The 11,971-nt window shown below is 29.1% G+C and overlaps 1 protein-coding gene across 1 annotated transcript; it reads left to right on the forward strand.

Annotated features, from left to right (window-relative positions):
- Positions 1-350: 350 nt before the first annotated feature.
- LOC136078562 (general transcription factor II-I repeat domain-containing protein 2-like) lies at positions 351-725 on the forward strand. The gene has a single exon (XM_065794339.1). The coding sequence runs from the start codon at positions 351-353 to the stop codon at positions 723-725; it is 375 nt and encodes a 124-aa protein (XP_065650411.1).
- The last annotated feature ends 11,246 nt before the right edge of the window (positions 726-11,971 follow it).

Below are 11,971 nucleotides of genomic sequence, written 5' to 3' on the forward strand. Positions count from 1 at the left end.
CTGCGGCCCCCAGACATTCTTTGTGCGGTCCCGAAATGTAAAATTAAGAACTTAAATTTTTAAAATATTTTAGAGAAAATAATGAAATTTAAAAAATTACTTTATTTTTACATTTTAGTTATAGTAAAGTGTATGAATGCTAATGTTAATTAAGGGAAAAATTGTTTAACTTGGCAAAACTGGTACAGTACATTGATTGACAAAAATAACAATAAAATAAAACAAAATGAATAAATAAAAATACCGTACGAATTTTTTTTTGACAGTAGAAATCAATTGACTGTAAGTTAATGTATTATAATGTATATCATGGTTTTCTATTTATGTCTAATTTTTCAACTAGTATCAAAATGTCAGTTCTCCCTAAAAAAGCAAGAACAGTGCAAGAGGAAAATCGGTCTTTTAATGAAAAATGGGAGGAAGATTACTTCGTGACTCCAACCAAGGATAAAATGCTTTGCTTGTTGTGTGACCTCACAATTGCTACTTTGAAGAATGCTACTGCAAAGAGACATTATGAAAACATTCATAAGGATCATAAGTATGCAAAATTAGAGGGAGAAGCTCGAAAAAATGCATTAGCAAAACAGAAGTCTCAAAAGAGCAAACAACAGCAGACATTTTCAATTGTTCAAGAACATGGAAATAGAGCAATTGAAGCAACATATAAATTGCTCTCATTCTTGGCAAAGGAGGAAAACCATATAGTGATATTGAAACCTTGAAGGCTTGTCTCATTGAAGCAGTGTCATGTATGGATCCAGATAAAGTGGATAAGTATAAGCAGCTTACGCTTTCTCGGCGAACAATTACGGACCGTCAACATGAGCTTGCTACAAGTAGTTCTGAGCAACTAATCTCAATATGTCAAATGGAGGACGCATATTATTCAATTGCTTTAAATGAGTCTACTGGTTTGACTGATTCTGCCCAACTTCTGCTATTTATTCGGGTTATAACTGCAGACTTCAAAAGTTATGAAGAGTTGTTTGCTTCAGCAACACTAAAAGAAAAAACACGAAGCTGTGATATATTTGCTGCTTTCAAAGAAAAAATTTGACAGGCTCAACTTCAGTTAAAAAATCTAGTCAGCATTTGTTCTGATGGAGCTCCTTCTATGCGTGGAAAAAACGAAGGGTTTATTGCTTTCCAGAAAAAAGAATTGCCTGATCCAGGTTGTCTGATTACAATTCATTGTATTCTCCATCAGCAAAGTCTTTGTGCAAAAGCTGCTACTTTAGATGACACATTAAAAAAAGTTATAGGGATTGTGAATTATATACGGGCAAATTCTTCACGCCATCGATAGTTTTGAAACCTTCTGCAATCTGATGAAGAAACATATTCTATGGATCTTCCTTACTATTCCAGTTCGTTGGCTGTCACAAGGGTTAGCATTGCAAAAATTGCTTGAGCTTCGAAAACAAATTGAGGAGTACTTTAAAAGTCAAAAAGAGATCTGTGAGCTTTCTAATCCAGAATTTTGTAGAGATGCTGCTTTCCTCTGCGATCTGATGGCAAGGCATAACATGCCGAATAGTTCATTTCAACGTAAAACTAAGTCAATCTATGAAATGTGGCAACAGACTCAGGCATTCAAGAAAAAACTTGTTTTTCTCAAAGTCTTCTGAGCTGCTTTGGTACAACGTACTGCAGTGAATCTACTTTTTAACACATGACGTTTATCAAGTCTTGTTTAAGGTCACAGTTGACCGATGAGCATCTGGAAGACCAACTGAAGCTTAAAACTATGAAGATAGAGCCAAATATTCAAGTTCTGGTTCAAAAGAAACAGAATCAGAAAAGTCATTGATAACTTTTGTGATACATGATACATTAGGAAATATTGTGATACATGCATTAAGAAATATTGTGATACAAGATTCTTTAAGAAATATAACATTAGTACGAGTACTATACACCAAATTTGCATGTTTATTAGTGCGGCCCCCAAACATTTTTTTAAGGATCATGTGGCCCCCAAGCTCAGAAAGGTTCTCCACCCCTGTACTAGGACATATAAGTAAGAAAAGATATTCTAGAAATTTAGTAAAGGTATGTAAAATAATTATCAATTTTATCAATTGGCCAGACATTAGCAATTGTTTTCGCTAATGTCTAGCCAATTGATAAAAGAAAAAATAGATTATTAGGGGTAAGTTGGCACAAACTACAAAAATGATTATTATTATACAATTAAGTCCAAAATTTATAGTAATTCTTTTAGTATTTATATTGGCAACAATTTTAAGCCAAAAATTTAATATTACTTTTAGCTGGTACCAAATTTTATAAAAATATATTTTTTTCCCATAGTAAATGTTATGAGCCAACTTACCCAGTGAAAATTTTGCCAACCCCTAAAGCCTTTTTTTCAATAAACAATTTATAGATCCTAAAAAGCTACCACTTTTATAAAAAGTCTGACTGGAAATAGTAACCCAATTGTGACTGGAGTTTTTATAATAACTTTTTTTTCATACGACTAACTATTTTCTTTGTAAAGTAAAAAGAAAGCGATGTTCCGAAAGTTATGCTATTGTCCAAAAAACACGTAAATCCTAATATCTCCCATGCGCATGCGCAAACAATGCCAATACTATAGTGAATGATGAAATGGTCAATTAGGAAGGTTCTGTGTAACTTTTGTCACTTACTGACGAAAGACTCTAATGATAAACGCAGTTCGTCAACTTACCTTTGTTGCCAACTGTTCTCTCCTACATAATCTATATAATATTTGAATTGAAAATTTGCTTCTGAAACTAAAAATTTAGACTTGATTAAAAGACTCTAAACTAGCATGGGTTCAGTATTTTTTAAGTTTGAGATAACTGATTCCAAACATGGAATAAACTCTATACATTTATATGTTTATACTATAGTATATTTAACATTATAATGTTAATTAAAAATGCTTTGTTTTGAATGTTAAAAGATTATTGTATGAAATTTAAAGTGAGAATAGTAAAAGAAATATTTTATTAATTTATTGCTCTCACGTCAGGGGGGAGAAAATGTTGGAGTTTTTTGTTTCTAGGATTTAATTATCACAATTATTTGCAAAGCAAATTTGACATAAATATAAACATAAATATTTGGAGACTTACTTACAGGACATTTTGATTTTTATAATGTCACTTGTTTAGGTATATATTTTTCATTTAAAAAAACTGGATGTTTATATATGTGTGAATCATCCTAAAATCATTTATTTGTTTTTCTGAATATTGCAGTTTCTTTCAATTTTTATAAGTTAAGGAATTAGGGTAGAATGCAAGAAGCAAGCTTGAGTGAAGTTCGATTTGAACTTTGAATTCTAACTTTGCCAAGTTAGACTTCAAAAAAAAGCTTAAGCAAGTGAGGAAACGAAGCTTGAAAATTTGAAGATCGCGCTTAAGAAAGTCAAACTTAAAAAACTTTAAAGGCGTTGATTTGAAGGCGAAGTCGGAAAAAAAAAACTTTGCATCCAATAGCGTCAGAGTATTTAAAAAGGAAAAACCTTTTAAATAAAGCAAATTAATTATATATTTTTACGTAATATTTCTTAGTTTTAAACTTTAAAATATTAACTTACAAAAAATGTTTATAAAATTTTTAGGTTTTATTTGTAAAGGGATATTGCAAACAAATTCCAAATCAATATTCCACTATCACACCTGTGCTGATAATATGGAGCGTTGTCTCCTATAACATGGATGTGCTAATGATTTTTTATTTGATTTCTGAAATATAACTTATAGATTTTATTTTTAGTTGATTTTCTCCATTTAGCTTTTTTTTCCTTATCTTTAATCTTTCTTTTAATACCAGCTTTTTGCTTTTTTATCTTTTGGTAACTTTGAGTATTCATTTCTTTTTTTTACTCGGTGTTTTCTAACATGCTCTTTATTTTCTTTTCTAAAACAGGATTAGACCTTCTCCATTCACTTTGTCTCTCAGCATTAGTTTGAGTCATTAATTTATATTACAATCTAAAATTAACAACAATGGCTAATAATAAGTTATAATTATTGAAAAACAATGACTGATAATAAGTTATAATTATTGAAAAACAATGATTGATAATAAGTTATAATTATTGAAAAACAATGACTGATAATAAGTTATAACTATTAAAAAACAATGACTGATAATAAGTTACAATTATTGAAAAACAATAACTGGTAATAAGTTATTATTAACAAAAATATTGAAAATTGTAAATTTAATTTTTTTTTTGAAAAATCTATTGAAAAAAAAAATATATACAAACATATATACAAACATATATACAAATAAATATATATAAAAACATATATAAAACTTTATCTATAACATATATAAATACTCAGGGCGCCGTCCCCCAGGAGTCTCCAACAGTGCATCTAGTAACACACATGTAGTACAAAATGTTCAATGCTACGATATACATATATATATATATATATATATATATATATATATATATATATATATATATATATATATATATATATATATATATATATATATATATATATATATATATATATATATATATATATATATATACACACACACACAGAGGAATCTCATCAGTTGAATTCCTGAGTAAGAACATTCAAAAGTACATAAACAATGCTACATTCAGTGGCGTGAATTGAAAGTTCGAATAAAAATTGATCAGTTATTTGAACATTTTAAAAATCGTTAAATCCTCAATAAAGCAGCCACCTGGAGAAAAATTCTGGAACGAATCTAGGATATGATACTATTTATTGGTTAAAGTGGATTGGCTTTTCATGGAAAATCTAACTTAATTGGAGATTCTCATAATGGATATTTCTTAGGATTGCTAGAGCTGATTATGACCCAATTCTTAAGGAACATGTGATGAATGTTAAGCAATCACACGACTGAACAAACTACGTTTGTCATTCGATATTCACATGAAGAGAAACCTGTAAAATTTTAAATTAACGAGCGGTTTTTGATCTTTGCAGATTGTGTCAAGAAAACTGGATCTAATATTGCAGAATTAATTCTGGAAGCTTTGAAAATTTATTTTGCAGACTGCCGTTGCCAAGGTTATGACAATGGAGACGACATGGCAGGACAATACAATGGTGTTCAAGCAATCATAAAAAGAATAACCCATTGTCTGTATTCTCACCCTGTGGTTTTCATTTGTTAAACTTGATAGAATTTTTCTTAAACTGTACAGATCCTGAGACTTACTTTGGAACTGTTCAAATCAAGTATACATTCTTCTTTGCTAGTCCACAATGCAGGGAGATAATGAAAAAGAGGCAATAAACACAGCTCTATGTGTTCCAGATCGCTCATGCAAAGACACACCTCCATGATGTGTCTTTGATCGGCAATCTAAAACTTAAACCGAATCATTGAATCGTTGGAGATATTTTACTGCTTGAATCTCACATCTAAAGTAAAAATAGAAATGCAAAGGAGCTCATAAAATGCAATTTTGGAAGATGTCAAATTAGCTGCCGATACTGCAATCAGTTCTGAATTTCCAAAATTTCCATTCAACTTATTAAACAAAATTTCTAAAATGAAACTTGGAAAACTCCTTAGAAATGTATTGATTGCACTTTGTATTTTTGCTTCAATTCCAATAACAATGTTCTCAAGTGAGCGTTCATTCAGCAAGTTGAAGTTCAAAAAATTTTTGCGCTCAATTATGAGACAAGAATGTAGAAGTAATCTTGATATTTTGAGTATCAAGTGTCTATTAGCACGAAATCTTGAGCTCCATGATATGAAGAGTTATCAAAACAAAAGACAAGAAAAATAATCGTGTTAGAAAAAAACTGGATTACTTAACTATACTTATTCTCCAGAGATATAATCAAAAAATTTGAGCAGGCTTTTTTGTTGTGGAGAAGGAGGAGGATGAGGGAGGGGGGGGGGGTCTGAGTTAAGCTTCCAAATTAAAAGATTTTCAGGGCCCCCAAATCCTGAGCACGACCCTATCTAAAAGTAATACTTCAATCAACAAAAAGTTATTTTGATATATAATTTATTTATAATTATATATCAAAAGAACTTTTATTATTGCTATATTCCATTTTGTAATTGGAGATCATTTTTAGGTGTAAATTAAAAAAAAATGCTGTTTTTGTTACTTACGGGACAGCCGTTTTGTTGGGAAACTATAGCAGATAATATATATTATTAATTGTAAAAAAATTATTTAAGCCAATTGCACAAAACAATATGTAGGATGCAGATATATTACCAGCTCGGTCAGTTAAAGGCAATAGATTATTTTTCTTTTGTAATAGTTGTATAAAAAATTCAAAATTTTATTTTTTTATAGATTGGAGTAGAACAACGAACAATGGAAAAAAGAGCTATTGATGAATACAGCCACTTGAATAAAAAGCTTTTATCATTGAATAGGCAAGCAGTATCTATGAAAAACATGATTGGTAAGGAACTAATATTTTTATCCAAGGAGGTATAATAGACTAGCTGGAGAGATAACAAAGCCAAAAATTACTTAAAATTGTGTTACAATCTTAGTAGTATAACTACTCCTGCGATAAGGCTGTCAACGGGTGGGTATCCGGCTTCTCGTTGGCTAATAATAGGGTAACATTACTTTACCTTTAGGTAAACAGAATTTATCCGACTTGTTTATTAACTTATCTCTCGGACAAAAATTATTCATAGCCTTAAAAATATATAATTATGCTATTTTAATGTTCTCACACAAGAACATCTGCACACCTGCAACTTCAGTACCATAAGAATACAATTTATTGACTGCTAGGCATGTGGTCAATCAACGTCGAGCATCTTTGGCACCCGAAACTGGACTATCTACATAATCTAGTCTAGCTACATGCTAGTATTTCTAAACCGTCATTGGGACTTTTAAAGTCATCTGGACTTTTAAAGTAAAACAAAACTTAGAAATAAGTGAAAAATAACATTTTTAAATAAATGACATCATTCAATTAAAAGTTTTTTCCATTAAAAGTTTTTTTTACTGTTTATAAAAATAACTTGAATAAAAAGGATTTTATTTTGTGTTGTAGTATTTTTGCTGGATTTAAAAAAAAATCGCTATATTTTAAAGTTAGAGATCTAAAATACCTTTTTGTAAATCCAGAAAAAGTAATACCAGTTCTTATTTAGACATTTATTAATTTAATCTAGAAATTTATTACTTATTGTACCTCCTTGATAAAACATAGAAATATAATGTATAGCTAAGGACTAATTTATTATTAAAGTTTAATTTATTACTAAGTAGATTAGCTTTATTACTAATAGACTAGCTGAAGGGAGAAAAACATTTTTATTTTAGAAACATTTGTTACAAACATTTGTACTTTGCACCACATAATAAAAATACATTTTTAAAATTAAAAGAAAAAAAATTTTCTTAAAAAGTTAATTAAAGTATAAAGTTTATTTAAGGAGTTTCACAAAACTTTAGATAAATAAATTTTTTTTTTATAAATAAGCATTAAAAACAAATCATAAATATCAAACAAACTTAATTATAAATAAACAAACTTCAATATTATATGTTTATGTTCCATGTTATAAATAATAATCTTCTATGCTGTAAATAAACAAACTTCAATTTAGTATGTTAATGTCCACTTGTATACCGCACCATTAAAAAGTTCTGGCGCTTAGAAGATCCCTAATTTATTCAAAATTTTAGTTGGGCTTATTTCCTATAAAATATTTTTTGTACTATGCTCAACTAGACTTATATTCATTGATAAATTTTAAATTTAATTAAGGAGGGTTTAAACTTTATATGGTAACAACTTTTCTTTTTAGCTAATTTTGGTTTTATCACAGTTAAAGTTTTTGTCATTTTGTAAATTCTATTAAGTAGTGGTTGCTTATTGCGAGGACAAATTCTAAGGATAAAATTTTTTTGATATTTGGGTCTGGAAAATCAAAAACTTATTTCACTAGCAAAGAAAGAACTGCTTAGATAAGACACTAGAACATAAACCTTAAAGAGTGTTTCTTTCGAACAAATCTTTTGTACTTGCTCTTATCTTTTTACTGTTAGGAGGCACACATAAAAAAAGATATGTTTTCTTCTCTGAGTTTTTGAAATATAGTAACACTAAGGTGATTAGATAAATTATCAGCAAAGAGAACCTTTTTACTTATTATCTGAAAGTTAAATTTAACATCGTTTATGCACAGTCCCCGAAAAAAATTTTTTGGATACCTAATACCTTGGTGAAATACCAAGTTTTTGTTTCCAAGATCAAGTTGGTTTTGTTTAGGTTTTATATGTTTTCTGCAGGCTCGTTTTTTTCAATCTTTTTCATATTTTCAATTTATGCTCGTATTATTTTCTCTTTTACTGCAGATCTGAAACTTTTGATATTTGTCGCTTTAATTTATTTAGTCGGGGTATCGTAATAAAAAATAATTATCCAATTATTGGCAGGAACATTACTTAAAAACTGATTAAGTTTTCTATTTATTTTATTTAAGATGCAACTCACTGTAAATCTTAAATCTCTCTGAGCCAGCAGAAAATCACTCATGGCTTCAATATATGGAACAAGCAAATCTTCTTCCAATCTTGAAAATTAAGGCTGTATACCTTCATCTAATCAAATGTTTTTTCTTTAGCTGATTACTTATTGTTTTTCTTGGTATGTTAAAATAATTTGCAGCTATACGTTGACTGAGTGTCAATGTATAGCCGGAAACTTTTTATTAAATCCAAGAGAAATTGCAATGTTTCAGCTAAATAAGTTTTGAAACAACGATCTCTTAACTTCCCCTTGTAATGTCTCACCTTCCTTAAAAATAATTTGCATCTTTTTTATGGCTGTAACATTTTAAACCATTTATTTTGTAGCAAATTACAACATAATGACAAATCTGTAGCTAGTTGGTGGTTACATTTCGCAGCTTTGTAGCTAGCAGTCTTATTACTACAGATAGTAGGTATGTAGCTAACTACAACATAATAACAAATCTAAAGCTAGTCGTAGTGTATTGTTGCTTTTTAGCTGGCGATGTTGTTGTATTATCTCGTTAGCTTAATTATCATAATGTAGTAGCATTTTCGTTAGCTACTACATAATGATAATTCTTTAGGTACTCGGGAGTATAGTCACTTATCACTACAGCGATATATATGCGTATTGCGGGATGGTGGCTATAGTATATATTGTAGCTTTGAAGCTTGCTAAAACTACAAATGTATAGGTAGTTAGTACCGCTAGCTAAAAAAACTGTGGTGTGTAATCGTTAAATCAGGGCTTTGTAGCTATCAACATGTTTTTTTTTTAAATAAAACTACTAAAATAATAATTGAAAAAATACAACTTCGAGAAAAATATAAAAAAAAGGTTTGGTATGAACTGAAATCTGGCAAATTAAACCAAAACGCGCATGGTATATGCGCGTTTTAATTTAATTTAAAACTAGAGTAAGAGGGTTGTCCATAAATTACGTTATGCAATTTTCAACTGTTTATTATTTTTCTTTTTTCCTCTCCCTCAGTAACAAACACACACTTTACTAACCCCAACCGTTAAAAAATATTTGTTGTTTTAAATACAATAACATTTAAACTTTTTTTTAGCGGTTAACTAATAAATACATTTTAAAATATATAAATTTTAATTTTTATAATTTCATATTACTTTTTGCACCTATAAGTATAAACTAACAGTGACTAAACGTAAAAGTATACTCTGAGGATATTTGATTTATAATAAATTTATAGCTTTAGTATTACAAGCTGAAATAAGTTACTTTAATGTTTTGGATATTACTAGATATGCGAAAGCGGATTACGGTTTTATATCGTGGAGTAGGATGTTTTTATTCATTTAATAGTTAATGTTTTTATTCATTTAATAGTTTATGTTTTTATTCATTTAATAGTTTATGTTTTACTGCAAAGTTTTAAGTGTATTATGACTATTATAGTTGTTTAATAATAGTTATTTTATATTTTTTTTATTAAATAATTTAATAGTTATACTATTATTAATTATTTTTCCTCGATGATATAGCCGTAGACTGCTATTACGGCTATATTATCAACGATATAGCCGCAGACGCAGCAGAGTAGTAACATAGCCGTAAAAGCAGATTTAGCCGTGGCGTGGTGGTCTACATTCTTAATTGACTTATATTGGAATAGCGAATGTGGATTATACATTCATCAATTGAGGGTTTATGCTTGATGACAAAATGGTCTGTTGAGTCACAAAGTCAAATAGCTCTCCTTCTCTCTGTAACAAATCGTTAAAAAATCACTAATTCTCTTCTCCTTGACACCACCCCCCACTCCACCCTACCCCACTCCACCCCTACCCCTAACACACATAATTGAGTGAATTATTTTGTAGACAAACCCTAAGTAATTCACGATAAGAATAAGTAATAATCAAATAAAAAATTATTGTTATGTATTTCGCAATTAAAAAGTTTACAAAATTAGATATATAAAAAAGAAATGAAAACACACGGCAAGAAGAAGACAAATTCAGTTTTATCGCTAAAAAAAAGTAATGAAAACACACGGCAAGAAGAAGACAAATTCAGTTTTATCGCTAAAAAAAAGTAATGAAAACACACGGCAAGAAGAAGACAAATTCAGTTTTATCGCTAAAAAAAAGTAATGAAAACACACGGCAAGAAGAAGGAAGTTTTATCGCTAAGCCCCTTAATAATAAAAATATAAGTCATAAATATGAATAAGTAATTTGATAATATAAGGCAATGTTTTTGCAAACTTAGCTGGTTAGCTATCCACTAACCAAAGTTGATTTCCTACCGGGTTAAATAATCAGCAAACAGTTTTTTTTATTTGATTCATCGCATCGAATTTTCTTATCATTTTCCAAGCACTTAGTTTCTTTGTTTTTGCAGTCGTAAATATGTGTACCATTCATTATTATACTAGATATGCACACCATTTATTATAATACTAGACTATGCTACATATGCGCACCATTTGTTAATTCACTAGACCATGCTATATTCATTATAACGTTAGATAATTCTACATATGTGCATAAAGAATTTCCATTAACACGCTAGATTTCTCTAACTAAATCAAAAATGAAAACTTAAGCCTACGCTTTTTTTTATAATTACAGGTCCTGAGTTGATAACGTCGGAAAAAATTAAAGTAATAGAATATAAATAGTACAATAATGCATATTTAATGCAATGATGCAGTTTATGCAATAAGTTACATAAATTGCAATTACTGTAATTTTAGTTTCTTTCTCCAACAATAGATAGTACTTTTACTTCTGTAAAGAGTATAATTTAGTACACTCACTCATTGAGTGTACTTAGTGAGTGTACTGAGATTCAGTACACTCACTCTTATACCCCCAATTAAAAAATAATCAATACAAAAACTGCAAAAAAAAGTATCTATTTTTTAAAGTATATATCATATTATTTATTTTTTTATGATTTTATTTTCTTTACAAGTTTTAATAAAAATATGTTTTTTATTTGATCTTTTTGGCTATTCAATATAATCATATAGATCTTTAGAAACCGATTGTCTCCATTCGCGTCTAATTTTATTAAATTTAATTAAACTTTAATTTAATAAAATTAGTTTAATTTTATTAAATTTAATTAAATTTTATTATTTAATAGAAAACCACATTGATTAACTATGCCTTTATTCAATCCAACTAAGTCAGTGCAATAATTTCTGTTTCCAAATTCTTGCCGAGTCAAATTTCTTCTAACTTGCATTATATCATATCATCGATTGTTGTGATAATAGATTTTGGCTACTTTTTATAATTTTAAGTTCTAATTTTTTAAATCCAGCCAATTCAACCTTTTTTTTAACCAATTGCAACCATGGTTTATTGGTTAGACTTCTGACTTCAGAACTCAAGGTCCGTGGTTTGAGGCGGCTCTTGCTATACATGCATCGTTGGTAAGAAAGGAGGCATGAAGTTTTTGGTTAAATGCTATTCCACGTTGCTCTGTGATAAGA

Source organism: Hydra vulgaris, chromosome 03, assembly GCF_038396675.1.
Source record: "Hydra vulgaris chromosome 03, alternate assembly HydraT2T_AEP".
Classification (NCBI taxonomy): domain Eukaryota; kingdom Metazoa; phylum Cnidaria; class Hydrozoa; order Anthoathecata; family Hydridae; genus Hydra; species Hydra vulgaris.